Below are 24,413 nucleotides of genomic sequence, written 5' to 3'. Positions count from 1 at the left end.
TCTTTTGTCGCTTTATGGCAATGTTGACACGTATCAGAGGCCTGCGTTGAGTTGGGCCGTTTTAGTGCCCACCCTTTTATCGCTCTCTGATTGGCTTGTAGCTTTGACGTGAGTAGAGGTCCTTTATGATTAGGTGAAACCTAAATCAATCAAACGCTTCAGTGCAGATGGAACTCACCCTTTTTGACGAGATCATTCATTGTTGTCGTACAATAAATCACCTTCTTTATATCTAATTTGATACGTCGCTTTTAGGAGACAATGTATCCGTTAATGTTGACATTTACAGCCTTCTTACTATGCATTCCAGCTACATTTGGAAAAACGGTGTCGGGAGTTTTCAAGAGCGATGCAGCCAGAGAGCAGAATGGACAGTACATCACAAAATTCATGTACAACGGTAGGTGTAGCAGTCTGAAGCTAGCGACAAATTCTGGAGGGAGGCTTGTGTGGATGGATACACATGCACCAAGATGACGTGATGCGTTTTATTATTTGATGTTTTATATAGGCTATAATTGCAATGCTAATGTACATACGGAAGCAACAGAACATGTGTTCTTAGTCTGGAAAGTGCTAATCTCGTTCATGGTGTTATTGGGTTCAAAGATCAAATCACATAGGCCTATGCAGTGTCTTAATAATAGGTTGGTTCAGTATTACATTAGACCCATGAGCATCGGCAATGTCATTCTGTTCTCAGGTACAACATGTTGCCAAATGTGATTGAATCAATAGAGCGCCTTCCTTCATCACAGACGGTCTGCATATTCTGTAGGTTCGAATGAAACCAAATCCTCTGAAAGGTGGATTTAGTGTCCTGTCAGATCTCTTCCCTCTTTCTCTCTCTCCTCCCCTCTACTTCCACTATCTCTTCTTCTCTCACACCCTCTCTTGTCTCTCCCTCCCTCTGTGTCTCTTCCCCAGTGGGTAGGGGTTTGGTGGTGTGCAGGCTGGAGAATGCTACCCTGGCCATGGAGAAGGAGTCCAGACTGCTGCTCTTCCCGGAGACGGAGGACGGCTTTGACATCGACAACCTCAGCTGCCACGACCGCCTCTCCAAGGCACAGCTCTCCAGTGAGTGTGTCTCTGACTGTCACGTGTATTGTTGTTTGCATTCATGTCCTGCTGGCTCGTAGTAAACATGCATTCATAAACAAGAGGCATTTGGGAAAGTGGCATAAATACCATCATTCACAGGACATATTCTGAATGTACTTGCAGTATGTTGCATCTGCATATGTAACCGACTGGTTATCAAACCTTGGTTGCCTGCATGACTTAAGGCCACATTAGCCCTCTGAGCGAAAGCCTAGGCCTTGTCTCCCTCCTAACGTTGTTTCCCTCTCTCTGCTCAGTCCGTCTGAGTGAGGAGGAGCACAACCAGAGCATCCCCCACCTTCACTCCCCCACGGCCTGGATGGCGCTGTATGCAGACCGCTACACCTGTGGGGAGGGGGGCATCATCCCTGCCCACGGGGACCTGACCTTCACCATCCTGCTGTTCAACCCTGACTCGGCAGGCAACCCCCTGGAACACTTCAGCGCTGAGGAGGCAGGTCAGTACATGCACATATTTTAATATATGCATTTGGTGCACTGTAAATCGCTTTGGATGAAAGCGTCTGCTAGTCATAACACACAATTTTATACTTCTAAATTTAAGATATGACTAGGGCTCCAGACAGGACAGCACTGAATGCTTGACTGAATGCTTCTTACCCCTGCCCCCCTCTCCCTCCCTCCTTCCTACCCCTGTCCCCCCGCCCCCCCCCCTTCCTTCCTTCCTTCCTACCCCTGCCCCCCTAACCTACCCTCCTTCCTGCCCCCCGACCCACCCTCCTCCCTGCCCCCCGACCCACCCTCCTCCCTGCCCCCCGACCCACCCTCCTTCCTACCCCCGACACACCCTCCTTCCTATCCCTGACCCACCCTCCTTCCTACCCCTGACACACCCTCCTTCCTATCCCTGACACACCCTCCTCCCTACCCACCTGACCCACCCTCCTACCAGGCCTGCATAGTTTCTACTGTCTGCTGATCCTGGCCTACTTTGTGGCATCCTGTATCTACATTCAGCCTCTGTGGATGGCCCTGAGAAAGGGTGGGCCCATGCAAACGGTGCTGAAGGTGCTCTCCACAGCCTTGGCCCTACAGGGGATCTCTGCCCTCTTCAACTACATCCACCTGGCCAGGTGAGTGAGACTCAGTCCCAGTCATTATTACAGTCACCTTTCAGCAGCCCTGTTCAGGTTTACATCAGTTACTGTATTACAGGATTATCCTGTATTTCAGGATATTTGGATAAGTGAATATCAGTCTTGTTGTGTAAAAACACACACCTGTCTCTCGTTCCACAGGTATGCCAGGGATGGAGTGGGCATTCCTATCATGGGCAGCTTGGCTGAGTGTGAGTGTTGTATTCTCACTCTGTCGCTCTTGCTTCTTTCTTCGTATTGTCTTTGGTTCTTCCTTTGTGACTGTGCTGACTGTTGCCTGTTGTTGTTCTCCCATGTTGCAGTCTGTGACATGGTATCCCAGGTGTCCATGCTGTACATGCTGCTGAGTCTGTGTGTGGGCTGGACCCTGAGCAAGAACAGGAAGCCCCAGAGCAGACCTCTCCAGTGGGACTCTTCCCCCGCCTCCAAAGCCCTCGCTATGGGAGGGGTCGTCACACAGGTCAGAGCCTCATCAGCCTATCCATGACCTTTAATCCCTTACCCCAAAATACTAAGCCCTGACCCTCACACTAACTTCCATCTCAATGGATACAGTAGTGCCTACTACTCGCACTAACCTCTACTTTGCTCACACCACCCCCTATCCTGACCAATACTGTAAACCCCCTATCCTGACCAATACTGTAACCCCTATCCTGACCAATACTGTAACCCCCTATCCTGACCAATACTGTAAACCCCCTATCCTGACCAATACTGTAAACCCCCTATCCTGACCAATACTGTTAACCCCCTATCCTGACCAATACTGTAACCCCTATCCTGACCAATACTGTAACCCCCCTATCCTGACCAATACTGTAACCCCCTATCCTGACCAATACTGTAACCCCCTATCCTGACCAATACTGTAACCCCCTATCCTGACCAATACTGTAAACCCCCTATCCTGACCAATACTGTAAACCCCCTATCCTGACCAATACTGTAAACCCCCTATCCTGACCAATACTGTAAACCCCCTATCCTGACCAATACTGTAAACCCCCTATCCTGACCAATACTGTAACCCCCTATCCTGACCAATACTGTAAACCCCCTATCCTGACCAATACTGTAACCCCCTATCCTGACCAATACTGTAAACCCCCTATCCTGACCAATACTGTAAACCCCCTATCCTGACCAATACTGTAAACCCCCTATCCTGACCAATACTGTAAACCCCCTATCCTGACCAATACTGTAAACCCCCTATCCTGACCAATACTGTAAACCCCCTATCCTGACCAATACTGTAAACCCCCTATCCTGACCAATACTGTAAACCCCCTATCCTGACCAATACTGTAAACCCCCTATCCTGACCAATACTGTAAACCCCCTATCCTGACCAATACTGTAAACCCCTATCCTGACCAATACTGTAAACCCCCTATCCTGACCAATACTGTAACCCCCTATCCTGACCAATACTGTAACCCCCTATTAACTCTCAATTTCCCCTTTGGGATCAGTCAATAAAAACGCATTCAATACCAATGACCTAAATACCTTTCCACTGACTCCCTGTATGTCACTGCCGGACCACTAGGGGGTGCTACTGCTGTGGGAGCAGTATGAGGAGACGGAGCACCACAGCTACCACGCCCAGCGCAGCATAGCGGGTCTGTTACTCATATCTCTACGTATCATCCTGGCCTTGCTGCTGGCCTCCGTGCTCTACACCATCATCAGCACAGAGAGGAGCTCCCTCAAGAGAGACTTCTACCTCAGCTTCGCCAAGGTAGACGTAGAAATTAGAGGTCGGCCAATTAATCAGAATGGCCGATTAATTAGGGCCGATTTCAAGTTTTCATAACAATCGGAAATCGGTATTTTGGGGCGCTGATAAAAAAAAAAAAAAGAAGATATTTTTAAACACCTTTAATCTTTATTTAACTAGGCAAGTCAGTTAAGAACACATTCTTATTTTCAATGACGGCCTAGGAACAGTGGGTTAACTGCCTTGTTCAGGGGCAGAAGGACAGATTTTCACCTTGTCAGCTCGGGGGAGCCAATCTTGCAACCTTACAGTTAACTAGTCCAACGCAATAACGACCTGCCTCTCTCTCGTTGCACTCCACAAGGAGAGTTACGCGAATGCAGTAAGCCAAGGTAAGTTGCTAGCTAGCATTAAACTTATCTTATAAAAAACAATCAATCATAATCACTAGTTAACTACACATGGTTGATGATATTACTAGATATTATCTTGCGTGTCCTGCATTGCATTTAATCTGACTGAGCATACAAGTATATGCGTCATATTGTGCGTCAAGCATTGCGCTGTTTATGACTTCAAGCCTATCAACTCCCGAGATGAGCCTCGTGTAACCGAAGTGAAATGGCTAGCTAGTTAGCGCGAGCTAATTGTCGTTGTGTTGCTGGTTCGAGTCCAGGGAGGAGCGAGGAGAGGGACGGAAGCTATACTGTTACACTGGCAATACTAAAGTGCCTATAAGAACATCCAATAGTCAAAGGTTAATGAAATACAAATGGTATAGAGAGGAAATAGTCCTATAATTCCTACAACCTAAAACTTCTTACCTGGGAATATTGAAGACTCATGTTAAAAGGAACGACCAGCTTTCATATGTTCTCATGTTCTGAGCAAGGAACTGAAACGTTACCTTTATTACATGGCACATATTTTACATGCAACATATTGCACTTTTACTTTCTTCTCCAACACTTTGTTTTTGCATTATTTAAACCAAATTGAACATGTTTCATTATTTATTTGAGGCTAAATTGATTTTATTGATGTATTATATTAAGTTAAAATAAGTGTTAATTCAGTATTGTTGTAATTGTCATTATTACAAATAAACACATTTTAAAAGTCTGCCGATTAATCGGTATCGGCTTCTATAGCCCTCCAATAATCGGCATCGGCGTTGAAAAATCATAATCGGTCGACCTCTAGTAGAAATACAACACAGAATAGCTGGTAACCCTTTCCCATGTATTTATAGTGCCATCTACATTGCATTATAATATTGGTTATTCCAGTCTCACTAGTTTGTTTCTCAGGGTTGTTTTATCTGGTTCCTGTGCCACCCTGTGCTGGTCTTACTCTCTGTGGTTTTCAACGAGCATCAAAGAGAAAAGGTGAGAGGATGACACTCTATAGATAGTACAATATATATATATATATATTGTACTGACTATATATATATATGACTCATTCGGAAGGTTTTTGGTGTTGATGTTTGTGTGTCTGTGTTTCTAGGTTGTGACAATCGGTGTGATTCTATGCCAGGCTATCTCAGTGGTGATCCTCTACCAGCTTTTCCTGTCCCGTAGCTTATACTGGGAAGTATCTTCTCTCTCCTCTGTCTCACTACCCCTCACCATGTCCAGAGGGGGCCGGGGACGCTACTGACCCCGCGTGCAGGGGGAACACTTTCACTGTGACACACGCCGAGGGCGAAGGGATACACCGTGACACCTGCAGTTAAAGGGACAATACTTCCACTTCTCTCTGCTCACTCACGGCGAAGGTTCCCCCCCAGACGGGTGAGGAAAGAGGAGGGTGGGATGAAGAGAAGTAGGAAGTTCACCCACAAATATAGAAGAGAAGAGGAATGATGGCCTGCTATTTAATAGCCTCCCAAACAGGATGAGAGTGAGACCTGGGTTTAAGCGCACATAAAGTATGTATGTAAATGAGACTCATTTGTTAGTATACAACAGATGTGGACACAGGTAACTGCCAAAATAATGGAAACCCTTGAGTAAAAGAGGGATCCAAAGTATATTAAAAGCAGGTGCTTCCACACAGGTGTGGTTCCTGGGTTAAGCAATTCACATCCCATCATGCTTAGGGTCATGTATAAAAATTATGTTTGCCATGGCTGTGGCCCTACAGGATGACAATGCCCCCATTTAACAGGGCAAGGGTGGTCACTGAATGGTTTGATGAGCATGAAAACTATGTAAACCATATGGCCGTCTCAGTCACCAGATCTCAACCGGGGATGGTGTTTTCCACCACCATCAACAAAACATCAAATGATGGAATTTCTCGTGGAAGAATGATGTCGCATCCCTTCAATAGAGTTCCAGAATCTATGCCAAGGTTTATTGAAGCTGTTCTGCCTTGTTGCACAACGCCCTATTAAGACACTTTATGTTGGTGTTTTCTTTATTTTGGCAGTTACCTCTATGTTATTTACAATTGTAGTATGTATGTGTGAAGTTGTGGTTTACTGTTTTATTTTGAATGTCAAACTTGGGCTGGATTTGATGTCTCTCTTTCATTTTCTGACGCAGTATAAGACTCCCAAAATGTTTAATAGGTTTATAATAGATTACAATGAAAGGTTACCGATTGTCAAATTCATTGCCGATAAAGATATCCAGGCTCGGACTGAAATACCGTTGATCCATAGAGATATGGATCCATGTTCAGTGTGGTAAATCTCAAACCAATAATTTAGTCTGATCTTAACTCTGTCAGAAATAGAAAGTTGGGTCTTTTTTTTTTTTTTACAGAGTTGCTTCACACTTTTTTACTGCCGTTTCATTCTATTGTCGTCAATTGATGGTTCTTTCTGCGAGGTTCAGGTTCAGGGTGTGCTGAAGCTATTACAGAAATCACATGGAACTCATGGAATCTGTGTGTCATCCCCAGCACTCCAACACTGCAGCTAGTTGCATGTGTGAGAATCGTATTACTATTATTATTTGTGTACTTATTGAATTATACTTGAATATGAACGCTTGGTATTGTTTTGTCTGACATTGGAGCTAGACATGTGCAATGTTTAAATGTAGCTTTATTTTCTTTCTCAATCGTCGTAAGTGCCTGAGAAGACAATCACTTTGCTAGTAGAGAAGGTACCTGTGTTTGTCTATGAAAAGATGGGTTTCACATTGACATACATGTCCAGTCTGATAGTTAAGTTATGCAGAGATATTGGGGTGGAAATGGTCAACAGAGCAGTGACTGTGTAATGTTCCTATTAAGCATGTTTATAACACTGTTTAAATTCATTACTGTATACTTTTGTAAAATAAGTCTTTATCAGATGCTAATGCAATACAAGAAAATGTCTGCAGGGGGCAGCAGTTCTCTTGATCTGTTACAGTAGCTTATGTTGACCAGCGTTTCTCAACCCTGGTCCTCCAGTATCCCCAACGGTGAACATTTGTATTGTAACCCTGGACTAGCACACCTGATTCAACTTGTCAACTAATCATCAAGCCCTCTGAGTTGAATGAGGTGTGTTTGTCAAGGGCAACAACGAAACGGTCAATTTTTTTAGCAAAGACATTGCTGTAGACTACTCTCAACCAATGCACACTCAAACCATAGAAGTGACCGGTGTCTTTGCTCAAACTGCCTGCATTCTCATTCAACAACTAAACGCATGATAATTCTGGATAATTCAAACATGGAAGGACAAACCACGAAATGTCACGGTTGCTAAGAAATGCCACCACGACGCTCCACCTTGAGTACACAAACAGTTTCCCGGCTCTCCACTTCCTCAAACGGATCTGAGAGGCTAATATCAAACACTAACATCAGAGCTAAGCCAAGTCAGTCTCACTTTATTTGGGTAGTTGCTTGCAGATAGATAATCATCTTTGGTTGGTCATTGGTTTCGGTCCGGCTGCTATGGATTCCAGCATGTGACACTAAATAGGCCAATATAAGTAGCCTACACAGTCAAAGTTGTGGAAACATGCTGTGGAATGTGGTTAAACTAACCCCAGACTTCTAAACAGTGAAAGTTGTGGAAACATGCTGTGGAATGTGGTTAAACTAACCCCAGACTTCTAAACAGTCAAAAGGGGTCATGTTACTGAAGTTTCTCCACTACCTGCCTGTTTTCTTCTTTGGTGGTTTCAGAGTCACTGTTAGTTAGCTGGTTATAATCCTTGTTTTCTGGATGCTCTTCTTTCACTCATTTTACCTTCATATCGCAAAAGATCAAGAACATACCATGAACTATGATTGCTGTGTTTACACAGGCAGCCCAATTCTGTAATTTTTTCACTAATCTGTCTTTTGACCAATCTGGAAAAGATCTGATGTGATTGGTCAAAAGATCAGTTAGTGTGTGTGTGTGTGTGTGTGGGGGGGGGGGGTCAGAATTGGGCTGCCTGTGTAAACGCAGCCTATATGGCACTGAACCTTATATGAATTAAACTATTTGAGAATGGTGGGCTATTAGTGACAATGAGGACTAGGCCAGCAGCAAAGTAGTGCTCACTCCCACACTGCTGTTTAAACCAGCACAGGAGCACCTGGTTACACACATCAGTGGCTCCCTACAGACCAGACCATGGTGTCCATCTTGGGTCTTTTCAGGACACTGGTTACCCACTGGGCTATTTCTGACCTCAGGCACACCAGGACACTGTGGGCTGAGGGGGATGAATACACACAGGACTTATTTTCCTGCAATACCACCACTAACTAACTCCCTTTCTTGTATTATGCAAATAGTCTGACAACAGGAACATGCTTGGGCTAATACTGTAACATTCATTTGCACCTTTTTTGACTCTACCACAGAAAGTAGTACCAATTCAGGCAGTACTATTCCATTACAGGGGGGACTTTTTTAATAGTGTTCCTTTAGATAAGGGTGTTTCTATGTATTCTATATCTAGGTCAGGTAGAGAGTAGCGTAGCTGGCAGCCTGAAACCACAGGCCTAGATGGACAGTTTCTGTTCATGTATTTGAAATACTTATTTGAATTCAGAGTGTTTTGTCATTTGACTTACACTGGGCTGAACTACAATCCAATGTATTTTGTCATTTGACTTACACTGGGCTGAACTACAATCCAATGTATTTTGTCATTTGACTTACACTGGGCTGAACTACAATCCAATGTATTTTGTCATTTGACTTACACTGGGCTGAACTACAAAATACTTTTCTATACCATTTTTGCTAGCGGTTCACATTTTGTGGCCCCTCCTTCACCCTGCGTTGGTATCAGAAGTCTGATAGCACTATGGTATGATAAAATTGTCTGCTAAATAAATGAATGAATGTGTTTGTCATCGGCAAGGACTTGGGAGTTTTATTTGGGATTAAAAGAAAGGGAATAGAGCTAAGCACAGGCATAGTCCTAAAGGAAAACCTGGTTGTCTGCTTTCCAACAGACACAGAGACAAATCCACCTTTCAGCAGGACAATAGCCTAAAACGCAAGGCCAAATATACACTGGAGTTACCTACCAAGACGATATTGAATGTTTGAGTGCCCTAGTTACAGTTTTGACTTAAAATCGACTTTAAAATGGCTGTTTAGCAATGGTCAACAACCAATTTGACAGAGCTTGAATAATTTTTTAAAGAATGGGCAAATATTATACAATCCAGGTTTGCAAAGATCTTCGAGACTTACCCAGAAAGCTGTAATTGCTTCCAAAGGTAATTCTAAGGTGTATTGACTCAGGGGGTTGAATACTTATCTAATGAAAATATATTAGTGTTTCATCTTCCATTTAACTTGTGAATTTTTTTCCACTTTGACATGAGTATGTAGTGTAAATCTTTGACAAAAAAAATGACAATTACATCTATTTTAATCCCACTTTGTAACAACATTTTGAAAAAGTCAAGCGGTGTGAATACTTTAAGGCACTGTACCATACGAAATGTAACATTACATACTAGATTTACGTTTCCTATGTTACGTCTACCCCTGAGTCCATGTTGGAGTACCACCAAGGTTGGACATTTTTGTTCTAGCCCAGCTCAAGCACACCTGATTCACTGGGATTGAACTTTTGGGGTGGTGTAGGAAACACAATTTAAGAAACACTTCTTTAGATGTCACATTAGATACATTTAGATAATACATATAAACTTTGTGTATGTCACAGGTTGAGATCCCCTCCTACAGAGAGAAGTAGATGAAGAGGAACACCCCCACAGAGCAAACCAGCACCAGGCCCATGTTGAGGATGAGTCTGGTTCTGGGGGTCTCCTGGAGCATCTCCTGCAAAAGCCTCTCTTCCCCCTCGGCTGATCTGGGCCGGGTCTTAGCCGGTTCCTCCTTAAACCCACAGAACCACTCTAGAACCCTCACACACCTCCCCTTCTCCCCTCCTACTCCTCCACAGCAGACCACCCAAGGCTTTTCTTGGTCTACTGCCATTCCGGTGCTTGAAAAGGTCGGGTGGCCGCCATTTTGGAGATTAGATGGAGCCTCCATATAGGATAAAGCCTCCACCCCATTGACACCATTATGGAGGTCTTTGGTCGTCTCCTTGTCCATGCAGCCGTTCCCATTGACATGGGTCTTAGTTTGGGGGTTCAGCTTGCTCATCTCCTCGTCTCTCTCTATGTTTAAGGTTGTGTTTCTTTGGCATAGCCCCCAGAAGGTAGTGGTGCGGACCTGCTCTATGCTCGGTGGTGGGGTGCAGAGGCTAACCACCACAGTCACCAGGCCTGAGATCCAGAACAGCCCGGCTGCCACGTACATGAAATGGACATCCTTGACAAAAGATGGCCGCTCGTCCGGTTCATCGCAGTGGGGCTCTCTGTAGATGAACGCAAGCACCAGTCTCGTGGCGCCCAACCCGAACCCCACTATGCCACCCCAGAACGCACCAGTCTCGTTGCAGCGCCGCCATAGGACGCCCAGCAGGAATAGGGCAGCGATGGGCGGGGTCAGGTAGTCAGACACTTCCTGGATGTAGTAGAACATCTGGCCTCCCTGCATCTCGATGATGACAGGAACCCAGGCGATGCTGATAACCACCATGAACACCACAAACACACGTCCCACCACCATCAGCTCCCTCGACGACGCCCGCTCCCGTGCCATTTTGTAAATGTCCAAGGTGAAGATGGTGCTGGCGGAGTTGAAGATGGAGTCCAGGTCGCTCATGAGCGCTGCGATCATCACCGCCATCATCAGGCCACGCAGACCCACCGGCATGACGGACATCACCAGGCGGGGGTAGGCGATGTTAGAGCACCCGGCCCTGGATCCACACACCTCCATGCAGTGTTCTGGGCTGATACACGCCAGCTCATCTGCAAACAGGATGCGGGAGATCATCCCGGGAATGACGATGATGAACATGGGTAGGATCTTGAGGAAGCCGGCCATCAGTGTGGAGCCTTTAGCGTGGGAGATGCTCCGTGCGGCTAGCACCCGCTGGACGATGACCTGGTCGGCACACCAGTACCAGATGGAGGCCGGGGTCTGGCCAAGGAGGAAGCCCGGCCAGGGGAGGTCCTTGTCCAGCGGGCCCCTTAGGATGCGCAGGGAGTCGGGCTTGGGCTCCACGTGGCAGGAGGGGATGTAGGTGAAGTTGGAGGATGCTAATATCGCTGTGATGTTCGGTCTGGCTTCCATGTACTTGGTCCGCACCCCTTCCAGGCCACCCACTTTTACCAGGCTAATGGCGGTTAGGCATAGCGCGCCGCCAATCATCAGGAATGCCTGGAGGGTGTCGGTGTAGATGACTGCAACCAGGCCCCCTGTGACGGTCAGCAGCGCGGTCACGGTGATGAGGAGGATGATGGACAGATAGAGGTTCCAGCCCAATGACTCCTGGATGAAGAGCGCTCCGGAGTACAGGTCCACAGAGAGCTTGGTGAAGATGTAGAGCAGCAGAGAGAGAGCAGCGAAGTAGACCTTGAGCCGTCGGCCACCGAAGCGCTTGGCCAGGTACTCAGGCATTGTGTAGACCCCAGAGTGGATGTAAACAGGGATGAAAACCCAGCCCAGGAGCTGGAGGAGCAGGAGGGCATTGAACTCCCATGCGGCGACTCCAAACCCGCTAGCCGCCCCGGACCCTGCAAGGCCAATGAAATGCTCGCTGCCAATGTTGCTGACGAACAGAGAGGCACCAATCATAGCCCAGTTCATTGATCGGCCGGCCAGGAAGTAACCGCTCACAGTGCTCCGATTGGCTTTCATCATGGCGAAGAAGCCAATGGCAAGGACCAGGATAAAGTACAGCACCACAACAACGATGTCCGCTGCCTCCATGGTGGTGGAAGTCATCTTGGATAATACTTCTAAAGACAGTTATTGAGGAGTTACGTGATATGGTTGCTAGTGATATGGTGATATGGTTGCTAGTGATATGGTGATATGGTTGCTAGTGATATGGTGATATGGTTGCTAGTGATATGGTGATATGGTTGCTTTAGTGATCAGTACCCTTTCAATTTAAGTTCCAGTCTTTCAGTTGATTATGAGAGATTCTCAGACACAATGCTTGGATGCTGCAGGCGAGTCTGGTCCAGTTCAGGTCTTGGTGAGGTATTCCCACAGCAAGGCACCCTAAGGGTTGACGGGGAATACTGTAGGTTTGAGGTAGCAGCTCATCTGTATCGACACTCCTACAACAGAGCACAAAAACACACAACAGATCAGGGTTGGAAAAACCAAAGAAATAGCAGGTAAAGATAAACTGGTTGTGAGTTGTGGCAAAAGTCTTAATTAAGTCGTGGCTGGGTCCTGGCAAGGAACATTGGTGTCGCTGACTTGGTTGGCCACTAAAAAACCTCAAAAGCTATAAAAGGGTGACGGTGAAAAAGGCATTTGGGAACCACTGATCTATAACACATAGCTAACAGTATAGTCGTACGAGTCTTGTATGAGTTTTGCACAGTTCAATGGGTGCATGCATACTTACCCCTACCTGTCCCACCCTCACATTTAATAGCTGTGTAAACAGTCATCCAATTTTAACATGCAGTAGCTGGATCTTCTTGTGTCAGATGGGTGTACATATTTGTGGTCGTCAGGTTTGACTCAGATTTATGTCAAATAGTTCCATAGGGTGTCGTTTGTTCATCTGGGTTATTTTTAAGAGATACATGTCACAAAGGGATGGATGTGTCTGAGTTATTGTACGCCCAAATGTGTGCTCCTTCCACAACCAATAGCTCTGGTGTGTTTGTGGGACAGTCAAAGCCTTACAGTGCTATGGACATAGGGATGTGTCTGTTACTGACATTCATTCTAAATGTGTCCAGTCAAAGCCTCGCAGGGCTACCACACCACATTAAATTGGAGGATAACCCTAAATGAAAGACTTGACAGACAGTAAAGATTAATAAGTTAAGGACATTTTTGAACGATCACTAATTCTGATCCAAACATTACAAAAGTGTCATTAAGGTTCTATCTTTCTCTCTGGCTTTATCTGGTGATTCCAGAATTATAGATAGACAGAATATATGATTGATTAGCAGTGTTGAGGAGTAGTGAACTACACGTAGTTCTACCAGTAATTTAACTACATTTACTATATAGTAATTTAAATTACTACATAGTAAATGTAGTTTACCACTACCCGCCTGCAAAATGTAGTTGTTGAACTTAATTCAAATGTCGGTAGGGTTTTCAATAGTTAATTACTTTTGTGCCATGTAACGGTGCAGCTAACTAGTGAAACTACACTACTTTTTAATGAGTGAAGTAGGCAAGAATTTCCTTTTTCTGAATCAGACCTGCCTAATTCTACCTTGAAACATAGTTTATGTGTTTAATAGTGATGGATTCTGGGTTCTGACTCAAACTTGGAATAGTGTTAAGTATCAGGTATCCTATTGGAATATTGAGTGCTATAGTCTAGGGTCTACACAGGAAGTTAATGGTTATCTGTAGGAGGAATGTATATGGTGGAGGCAATTAAGCTTGGAATGTATTGAGTAAAGGAAGGGCAATCACACATGGCAGGCACTGATAAGGATGGAGAGATGTGGTTTAGTGAGGAAGGGGGCCGAGGTCAGGTCAGATTACGGGAGAAGGAACAGTTTATGGCCCACATCACTTACATATTTATTGCTAGGCAGGAAATTCATGTTTAGAGAGGAGGACGTCACCCAAATTGGGGTTTATATACTACCACTGGTGGAACCATGTCTTTGTCTTATGCAGCTGTATGACCCAGTGGGTGAATAAACTTGGTTTGAGCTTTATTAAGCATCCGTGAGTTTTACTAGGTTCATTTAGAACCTAACAATAGGCTAAATGACACATTCTGCAAACATCGGACTCCAGAATGATATGTTCTTGCAATTTGTAGTCTACGACGTTTCAGATATACATATGAGCATTTTTCAAAGTAGTTTGGATGTAGTGAACTACTTTTTCAAAGCAACTTTAGTTAAGAAAACTATATTTTTCTTAAGGGTCTCTTTAGTATAGCTTAACTTCTTTGAGTATGAAGTAATTGTTAGCTTGGTAAACTATATTGTCTGAGAAGCTTCCCCAACACTTTTGATTAGAAGCGCCCCAAGTACCCTAGACACTGGAACTCATTGGCTGCCTCAGGACACCATGTGGGAGAGATGCTAGCAGGTATCGGAGGCTTTTATTTTCAAGAGGACTTTGATGTATAGTTAGAGTTTCTGGGAGTTTATCTTTTTGAGTGCAAATTTATGTGAAATATTAGCTTTTCCTAACCAGTGTGTGAAATCTATTATTGCACGTGTGCTTTTGCAGTGTTTTTCACTATCAAGTGTGAGGAAGCACTCATTAAATAGGTGAGAATGACACAGGTGTGACTTATTGGCATGTTTAACCTAAGTAGCATTTCTATTGGTTAATTGCCTGGTCCCGTGATATAAATTACATACACTGAACAAAAATATAAACGTAACATGTAAAGTGTTGGTCACATGTTTCATGAGCTGAAATAAAAGAACCCAGAAATGTTCCATACGCACAAAAGCTTATTTCTCTCAAATGTGCACAAATTTGTTTACATCCATGTTAGAGAGCATTTCTCCTTTGCCAAAATAATCCATCCATCTGACAGGTGTGGCATATCAAGAATCTGATTAAACAGCATGATCATTACACAGGTGCACCTTGTGCCGGGGGACAATAAAAGACCACTATAAAATGTGCAGTTTTGTCACACAACTTGAGGGAGCATTCAATTGGCATACTGACTGTAGGAATGTCCACCAGAGCTGTTGCCAGATAATTGAATGTATATTTTTCTACCATAAGCCGCCTCCAACATTGTATTAGAGAATTTGGTAGTATTTCCAACCGGCCGCACAACCACAGACCACGTGTAACCACGCCAGCCAGGACCTCCACATCCGGCTTCTTCACCTGCGGGATTGTCTGAGACCAGCCACCCAGACAGCTGATGAAACTGTAGGTTCTGCAAACACTGTCAGAAATTGTCTCAGGGAAGCTCATCTACGTGCTCGTCGTCCTCACCAGGGTCTTGACCTGACCGCAGTTCAGCGTTGTACTGGACTTCAGTGGGCAAATGCTCACCGTTGATCGCTGCTGGAAAAGTGTGCTCTTCATGGATGAATCCCAGTTTCAACTGTACCGGGCAGATAGCGTGTATGGAGTCGTGATGGGCGAGTGGTTTGCTGATGTCAACGTTGTGAACAGAGTGGGGTTATGGTATGGGCAGGCATAAGCTACGGACAACGAACACAATTGCATGTTTTCGATGGCAATTTGAATCCACGAGATCCTGAGGGCCATTGTCGTGCCATTCATCAGCCGCCATGTTTCAGCATTATATTGCGCGGCCATGTCGCAAGGATCTGTATACAATTCCTGGAAGCTGAAAATGTCCCTGTTCTTCCATGACCTGCATACTCACCAGACATGTCACCCATTGAGCATGTTTGGGATGCGTGTTCCAGTTCCCACCAATATCCTGCAACTTCGAACAGCCATTGAAGAGGAGAGGGACAACATTCCACTGGCCATAATCAACAGCCTGATCAACTCTATGCGAAGGAGATGTGTCACGGTGCATGAGGCAAATAGTGGTCATGCCAGATACTGACTGGTTTTCTGATCCACGTCCCTACTGTGTAAGGCATCTGTGACCAACAGATGTATATCTGTATTCACAGTCATGTGAAATCCATAGATTAGGGCCCAATTTATTTATTTAAATTGACCGATTTCCTTATATGAACTGTAACTCCGTACAATCATTGAAATTGGTGCATGCTGCGTTTATATATATTTTCTCTCAGTGTATAATTAAACCCCCTTGTTTATGGACGCGTTCCTCTGCCCAGACGTAGTTGACGCCTGCCAGATAAGTATTTTACGTATCAGCTAACCACATATGTTATGGCGATCTGTCAGTTGGACAGTGGATGACGTGATTGGTTGATGCATGCAACGTCTGAGCAGATGAACGCCACCTTTGGCTGTGTTCGAGAAGATCAAAACCTTAATGTACAGTGCCTTGCAAAAGTATTCATCCCCCTTGGCGTTTTTCCTATTTTGTTGCATTACAACCTGTAATTTAAATTGATTTTTATTTGGATTTAATGTAATGGACAAACACAAAATAGTCCAAATTGGTGAAGTGAAAAAAATAACATGTTTCAAAGAATAAAAAATAAAAAAATCAAAACGGAAAGTGGTATGTGCATATGTATTCACCCATATGTATTCACCCATATGTATTCACCCATATGTATTCACCCATATGTATTCACCCCATATGTATTCACCCCATATGTATTCACCCCATATGTATTCACCCCATATGTATTCACCCCATATGTATTCACCCCATATGTATTCACCCATATGTATTCACCCATATGTATTCACCCATATGTATTCACCCCATATGTATTCACCCCATATGTATTCACCCCATATGTATTCACCCCATATGTATTCACCCCATATGTATTCACCCCATATGTATTCACCCATATGTATTCACCCATATGTATTCACCCATATGTATTCACCCATATGTATTCACCCATATGTATTCACCCCCTTTGCTATGAAGCCCCGACATAAGATCTGGTGCAACCAATTACCTTCAGAAGTCACATAGTTAAATAAAGTCCACCTGTGTGCAACCTAAGTGTCACTTGATCTCAGTATACAGTGGGGCAAAAAGGTATTTAGTCAGCCACCAATTGTGCAAGTTCTCCCACTTAAAAAGATGAGGCCTGTAATTTTCATCATAGGTACACTTCAAATATGACAGACAAAATTAGGGAAAAAAAATCCAGAAAATCATATTGTAGGATTTTTTATGAATTGATTTGCAAATTATGGTGGAAAATAAGTATTTGGTCACCTACAAACAAGCAAGATTTCTGGCTCTCACAGACCTGTAACTTCTTCTTTAAGAGGCTCCTCTTGTCCTCCACTCGTTACCTGTATTAATGGCACCTGTTTGAACTTGTTATCAGTATAAAAGACACCTGTCCACAACCTCAAACAGTCACACTCCAAACTCCACTATGGCCAAGACCAAAGAGCTGTCAAAGGACACCAGAAACAAAATTGTAGACCTGCACCAGGCCGGGAAAACTGAATCTGCAATAGGTAAGCAGCTTGGTTTGAAGAAATCAACTGTGGGAGCAGTTATTAGGAAATACAAGACCACTGATAATCTCCCTCGATCTGGGGCTCCACGCAAGATCTCACCCCGTGGGGTCAAAATGATCACAAGAACGGTGAGCAAAAATCCCAGAACCACACGGGAGGACCTAGTGAATGACCTGCTGAGAGCTGGGACCAAAGTAACAAAGCCTACCATCAGTAACACACTACGCCGCCAGGGACTCAAATCCTGCAGTGCCAGACGTGTCCCCCTGCTTAAGCCAGTACATGTCCAAGCCCGTCTGAAGTTTGCTAGAGAGAATTTGGATGATCCAGAAGAAGATTGGGAGAATGTCATATGGTCAGATGAAACCAAAATATAACTTTTTGGTAAAAACTCAACTCGTCGTGTTTGGAGGACAAAGAATGCTGAGTTGCATCCAAAGAACACCATACCTACTGTGAAGCATGGGCGTGGAAACATCATGCTTTGGGGGTTTTTCTGCAAAGGGACCAGGACGACTGATCCGTGTAAAGGAAAGAATGAATGGGGCCATGTATCGTGAGATTTTGAGTGAAAACCTCCTTCCATCAGCAAGGGCATTGAAGATGAAACATGGCTGGGTCTTTCAGCATGACAATGATCCCAAACACCGGGCAACGAAGGAGTGGCTTCGTAAGAAGCATTTCAAGGTCCTGGAGTGGCCTAGCCAGTCTCCAGATCTCAACCCCATAGAAAATCTTTGGAGGGAGTTGAAAGTCTGTGTTGCCCAGCAACAGCCCCAAAATACCAGCAACAGTGTGTGAAAACCTTGTGAAGACTTACAGAAAACGTTTGACCTCTGTCATTGCCAACAAAGGGTATATAACAAAGTATTGAGAAACTTTTGTTATTGACCAAATACTTATTTTCCACCATAAATTGCAAATAAATTCATTAAAAATCCCACAATGTGATTTTTTTTCTCATTTTGTCTGTCATAGTTAAAGTGTACCCATGATGAAAATTACAGGCCTCTCTCCTCTTTTTAAGTCGGAGAACTTGCACAATTGGTGGCTGACTAAATACTTTTTTGCCCCACTGTATATATACACCTGTTCTGAAAGGCCCCAGAGTGTGCAACACCACTAAAAGCAAGTGGCACCATGAAGACCAAGGTGCTCTCCAAACAGATCAGGGACAGAGATGTGGAGACGTACAGATCAGGGTTGGGTTATCAAAAAATATTCAAAACTTTGAACATCCCACGTAGCACCATTAAATCCATTATTAATTCTTTGAAATATGGCACCACAACAAACCTGCCAAGAGAGGGCAGCCCACAAATTCACAGACCAGGCAAGGAGGACATCAATCAGAGGCAAAAAAGAGACCAAAGATAACCCTGAAGGAGCTACAAAGCTCCACAGCGGAGATTGGAGTACATGTCCAAAGGACCACTTTAAGCCGTACACTCCACAGAACTGGGCTTTATGGAAGAGTGTCCAGAAAAAAGCCATTGCTTTCAGAAAAATAACCAAACATGTTTGGTGTTTGCCAAAAGGCCTGTGAGAAACTCCGCAAACATATGGAAGAAGGTACTCTGGTCAGATGAGACTAAAATTTCACTTTTTGGCCATCAGGGAAAACACTTTGTCTTGTGCAAACTCAACACCCGAGAACAACATCCCCACAGTGAAGCATGGTGGTGGCAGCATCATGCTGTAGGGATGTTTTTCATTGGCAGGGACTGGGAAACTGGTCAGAATTGGAGGAATGATGGATGGCGCTGAATACAAAGAAATTCTTGAGTGGAAATCTGTTTGTCTTCCAGAAATTTGAGACTGGGACGGAGGATCACCTTCCAGCAGGACAATGACCATAAGCATACTGCTCACGCAACACTCAAGTGGTTTAAGGGGAAACATTTAAATGTCTTGGAATGGCCTAGTCAAAGCCCAGACCTCAATCCAAATGAGAATATGTGGTATGACTTAGATTGCTGAACACCAGCGGAACCCATCCAACTTGATGGAGATGGAGCAGTTTTGCCTCGAAGAATAGTTATGCACGCTCAAGTTCTCAGTTTCTTTGTCTTATTTCTTGTTTGTTTCACCACAAAATATTTTGCATCTTCAAAGTGGTATGCATGTTGTGTAAATCAAATGATACAAACCCTAAAAAATTATCAATTTTAATTCCAGGTTGTAAGGCAACAAAATAGGAGGTGAATATTTTTACAAGCCACTGTATCGTGGATAAATTGGGACTGACTGATCTACAAATAATATGAAGTAGTTATTTATGAGTAATTCTTTTTATTGATCAGTCAGTAGGCAGTCACCTGCTATGTTTAACAAGCCCTATGTGCAGCCGCCCACAGGAAGTGATCCAGTACAGAGGCATGTTGGATCACTGTTTGCTGAAAGCTTATTATGGCAGGCTGATACAATTGGAGAAAGCACATGGCAAACAGAGTTTGTGCTGTAATTAAGGACACGTTCCTCTGCCCAGGCGTTGCTGACGCATGCCAGATCTTATAATGCTTGAATATATTTTTTAAGTATCAGTTAACCACATGGTTGTGTTCCCCTACTCAGGCATTGCATCCACCAACCAATGGTTGCGTGCCACGTGATCGACTGACAGATTGCTATAACATGTGATGTGGTTAGTTGATACATAAAATATCTGTCCAGGCGTTGTAAGATCTGGTATGCGTCAGCAACGCCTGGACAGAGGAACACGCCCTTAGTTAATTACAGCACAAATTTGACCTGACTTGACTTACCCATAAAACCTAGCGGTCAAACAAGGAAATGGTTCCAATCGTTTTTCCACCATTCATTTTTCCAACGAAACACAGCCCTTATTTTAAGTGTTCCTAAAAATGTCCTAATGAGAAAAATGAATGGTGGAAAAACAATTGGAACCATTTTCCTGTTTGACCACTAGGTTTTATGGGTATTATGACACCTCCACTGTGGGGTTCTATAGTGAAACCAAATTGAGAATGTGTCAGAACTGAGAATTTGCTTAAACTGATTGAAAACCTTGCCTTACCATATTTACTTGCAGGATAACCATAAGTGACAGACAGTAAAGATTAATAAGTTAACGAAATGTTTGAACAATAATTTCTTATCCAAACTTTGCACACGTGTCAATAAGGCTCATCTTTCTCTCTTGCTTTATCTGGTGACTCCAACATTATGATACAGTATTCATAATGTTTCTCTAAAAACTGGAGAGTAACCTAATGTATGGTTGAAGCGCACCAAGGTCCCTAGACACTGGAACACTCCATTAGAACGGTGGAAATTCCGTGCGTAAAGTGAGGTGCACTAGCGCACAATCCAGAAGTGGTCACTAGACTAACAGGTTTAAGGTGAACTAACAGGTTTCAACTCATTTTTCAGGTGAATGTGTCACTTTCCACCTTGTGACATTTGGTGTAGCATCAGCTGAGTCTGAGCCACCGAATGCGCAGTTGTGGAGCAGGGACCATTTTAGTTTCATGGTCTGGTGTTTCTTTGTGCCCTCATAGGTTTTGCAGTCTCTCCCATGGGTGGTTCTGAGCGCAGGTGAGGAAGCCAGTCTCTCCCCTTCTGGTCCGAGAGACACTAACTGGCCTGGGGCATGTCAAGGTGCCTTGTGGGTGAAGGCTAAATTGCTCTAAGGAACTGGTTGGAGGTGTGTGGTCTGGTGATCTGAGGGCAATGTGCCAGCAATAGGACAGGTCAACACCACTATGGGTGCCCTGGCTGCCTCAGGACACCATGTGGTAGAGTTGCTAGCAGGTATTGGAGTCAATTTTTCCATGGGGACTTTGTTGTATAGTTAGAGTTTCAGGGAGTTTATCTTTGAGTGCAATTTGTGTGTGAAATATTTGCCTTTTCTAACCAGTGTGTAAAACCTATTATTGAACATGTACTTTTGCAGAGTTTCACTATCAAGTGCAAGGAAAAGCTCATTTTAAGTGAGTGAGAATGTCACCTGTGACTTATTGGCATGTTTAACCTGAGTAGCATTTTCTATTGGTTAATTGCTTGGTCATGAGCTAAATGATAGTATTTAAAACTTTTTTTTTTTCCAGGCAGCTGCCCACAGGAAGTGACGCTATCCCGAGGCATGGTTAATCATTGTTCGCTGAAAGCGTATTTCGACAGGCTGATATGTTTGGTGAGAGTACAAATGGAGACTGTGTTGCGAGGTTTGCTACACTGACTAAATCTAGATGGACACCTGACTGATGGGCTTGCTGTGCCCCTTTTTTGTTTGCGTTTGATTTCAAAGTAACGGTAACGACATCGAAATTAACACAACTGAATTGTGAAACCAAATTGAGAATGCGCCAGTACTGAGAATGTGTCTAAACTGATAGAAAAGCATGCCTTACAAAACAATTGTTAGTCACTTGTCTGCTTCTAACTTCACGCTGCCTGCTCAACTAAAACCTAGAACCTGTCACTTTCCACGTGACAAACGCACCACTGTTTAGGATTGTTCTACAGTCTGACTCCATAATAATTATGACATTGCTTGTACTTACCATTTCCAGCAGCCCTTCTCTGACTAATCTCTCCAACGCCGGACTCGCGGCATCAATCACGCTCCTTCCTAGGCAGGTAGATTACGTGTAATTTTTTTCACAGGTTGCATTCCAAATTTGGTTTGAAAGCATAGTGCCATTTCTATGAACACGCCCCCCACCTTGCCTATGGCGTAGATGCACGCTCTAGCCTCAAGTTTTCGCATAATTGGCGACGGATTTATTAGTCACTTTCCAACCAATTGGCATTTCCCCATCAATGTTCCCATCCAATTACTAGCTTATGTAAAGTCTGTGCTTGACGTGCACGCAAGTAACTTTCGCAGTTAAAGTCCCATTTCCGGAATAAAAAAAACCAAACAAGTTTAAATAGGTTTCCATTGCATTTTCAACTCTACTGATGGTTTTGAAACTAAAAATGTTGCATTATGTAATGAATGTGCGCGCTAGCCAGCAACTCATTCCGACATTTCTTGATTCCTTTTACGTGTGTACTCGTTAGATAATTTACTGCAAGGTTAGGAACTAACATAAGCATTTCGCTGCACCCGCTATAACATATTCTAAACCGTCTACTTGACTTAACGTTGATTTGATAAAGTTCTGCAAGCACTTCCTTATACGTCTATATGACTTGGAAGTGTTTGTGCTCTGGAGGTCATGTGCACACTCCAGGGGTGCAACACCTTTGGCAATCGATAGTTCCAAAGATGCATGAAATTAAAACGCTTTCAGGGGTAGGCTACATCATTCTTCAGTTAGCCCTGCACATTACATCCTACTTGATTTTTCATAATAGCCCTACCTGCAGCCAGCGATGACAAACCAGCCCATGTTGTTGCTCTATTAGTTAATAGTTCCTGTGGAACACCCTCATTCCCTCAAAGGGCTTAATCACTAAACCAAACAGCCTTTTAATTACGTTTGTCATTTAGCCGACGCTCTTATTCAGAACGATTTATAGGAGCAATTAGGGTTAAGTGCCATGCTCAAGGGCACATCAACAGATTTTTCACCTAGTTGGCTCAGGATTGTCTGAATAACAGACTGACTGGATACTGTCCACATGTCGTGGACTGTCACCTATGAAACCCCCAGAAGCACTCACTCCCTGAGTGACAGGCATGTAATTAGTAAATATCTTATTAGGCTGCCCATTACCCTGATGTGGACCAGGGATATGGCAGTCATTTTTTGCAAAGACACCATGAATATTGCATTTTTCCACCCCTTAAATCACTGCTCGTGGTATAAAGAAGGCTACTTAATTAAAACATACTTTGAAGTATAGCTTTTACTGAAGTTTGACAATCGACTACTTTTTCCACCACTGTACTTAAGTAGGCTACGTTTATTTTACGTTATAGCAGAAGCTCGTATTCAGAGCAATAACAGTTAAGTGCCTTGCTCAAGGGTTTACCAGCAGATTTTACACTTACTCATCTCAGGGATTCAAACCAGTAACCTTTCAGTTACTGGTCTAACACTCTTAACCACTAGGCTACCCCTACCTGCCAGATACTTATAACCAGATACTGGGTGATGTTCACTTTCACTTGAGTCATTTTCTATTAATTATGGTATCTTTACTTTTACTCAAGTATGACAATTTGGTACTTTTCCTCCCTGCTAGCCGGGATCCTTGAGACGTCCGTTATCCCCTAACTTAACCATTTAAAATGTAAACTTCAATGGGGTAGGGCCGTTCCATGGATCCCGATAGCACAGACCCTGATCATTGCTGGCTTTGACCAAGACAGCAATTTTCCCTGGAGCTGTGTGTGTACATCGCAGAGATCCATGCAAAAAACTGAATTTGTTCAAACTGTCATTCACGGAATCGATGTGTGTGAGTTTACCTCATCAAAATAATGCACTTTTGCTTCGATATTGGTAGCAGCTACAAAGTATGAGCCAATTTTGTTGTGTGTCCTCTGCCAAGTGGTCTGGACCTTTATTGCGCTGGAGGCAGAGTCCCGTGGGCTACCAGCAGGGTCGCTGGTTCAATCAAATCCCACTCTGGCTCTTCGCTCTCAATTGCTACAGTTGTACTGTGTGAAGACAGGCTTTACATTGCACCCAAGGGCATTATAATCTGCAAATGCATTGACAAATAAAACCCGGATGATCTCTTTGGAAATCTTCTTTCTTTGAGCTTTCTGTCCGTCAAGCATTCTATTTGCTCTATCTTACAGTTTTCTCATCAGTCTTGGTGATTGTCAGATGGTGATTTTGCAACATTCTATTCTAAATTGCAGATTTACTCATAACCAGGGTTAGGGTTGCTATGTAATGAAGGTCTGATGTAGTGTCTAGACACTAGGTGGCAATGTTGCATTTCTAACACTATAAAATGCAGATGTCAAACC

At 43.8% G+C, this 24,413-nt stretch overlaps 2 protein-coding genes across 2 annotated transcripts; one reads left to right on the top strand and one right to left on the bottom strand.

Moving 5' to 3' along the window:
• The first annotated feature begins 151 nt into the window (after positions 1 to 151).
• On the top strand, positions 152 to 9,249 carry LOC109890357 (integral membrane protein GPR180). Its single transcript, XM_031824111.1, has 9 exons — positions 152 to 400; positions 928 to 1,077; positions 1,359 to 1,559; positions 2,015 to 2,195; positions 2,361 to 2,410; positions 2,522 to 2,679; positions 3,775 to 3,966; positions 5,256 to 5,333; positions 5,455 to 9,249. The coding sequence occupies exons 1-9, from the start codon at positions 262 to 264 to the stop codon at positions 5,605 to 5,607; spliced, it is 1,302 nt and encodes a 433-aa protein (XP_031679971.1). The 5' UTR covers positions 152 to 261; the 3' UTR covers positions 5,608 to 9,249.
• Positions 9,247 to 22,644, bottom strand: LOC116352745 (sodium/myo-inositol cotransporter). Its single transcript, XM_031824110.1, has 2 exons — positions 22,045 to 22,644; positions 9,247 to 12,555 (listed from the first exon to the last, which is right to left on the bottom strand). Exon 2 carries the CDS (start codon positions 12,212 to 12,214, stop codon positions 10,091 to 10,093), a length of 2,124 nt encoding a protein of 707 aa, XP_031679970.1. The 5' UTR covers positions 12,215 to 12,555; positions 22,045 to 22,644; the 3' UTR covers positions 9,247 to 10,090.
• Between the last annotated feature and the right edge of the window lie 1,769 nt (positions 22,645 to 24,413).

The sequence above is a fragment of the Oncorhynchus kisutch genome, linkage group LG5 (genome assembly GCF_002021735.2).
Source record: "Oncorhynchus kisutch isolate 150728-3 linkage group LG5, Okis_V2, whole genome shotgun sequence".
NCBI classification, from domain to species: Eukaryota; Metazoa; Chordata; class Actinopteri; order Salmoniformes; family Salmonidae; genus Oncorhynchus; species Oncorhynchus kisutch.
This window is presented reverse-complemented; position numbering and strand designations above follow the sequence as displayed.

Excerpts from the sequence above, each read along its gene's own strand:
- LOC116352745 (XM_031824110.1), bottom strand. The coding sequence starts at position 12,214 with ATGACTTCCACCACCATGGAGGCAGCGGACATCGTTGTTGTGGTGCTG.
- LOC109890357 (XM_031824111.1), top strand. The coding sequence starts at position 262 with ATGTATCCGTTAATGTTGACATTTACAGCCTTCTTACTATGCATTCCA. Across the intron at positions 1,560-2,014 it reads CTTCAGCGCTGAGGAGGCAG|GCCTGCATAGTTTCTACTGT; the intron begins GTCAGTACATGC and ends CCCTCCTACCAG. Across the intron at positions 2,680-3,774 it reads TGGGAGGGGTCGTCACACAG|GGGGTGCTACTGCTGTGGGA; the intron begins GTCAGAGCCTCA and ends CCGGACCACTAG.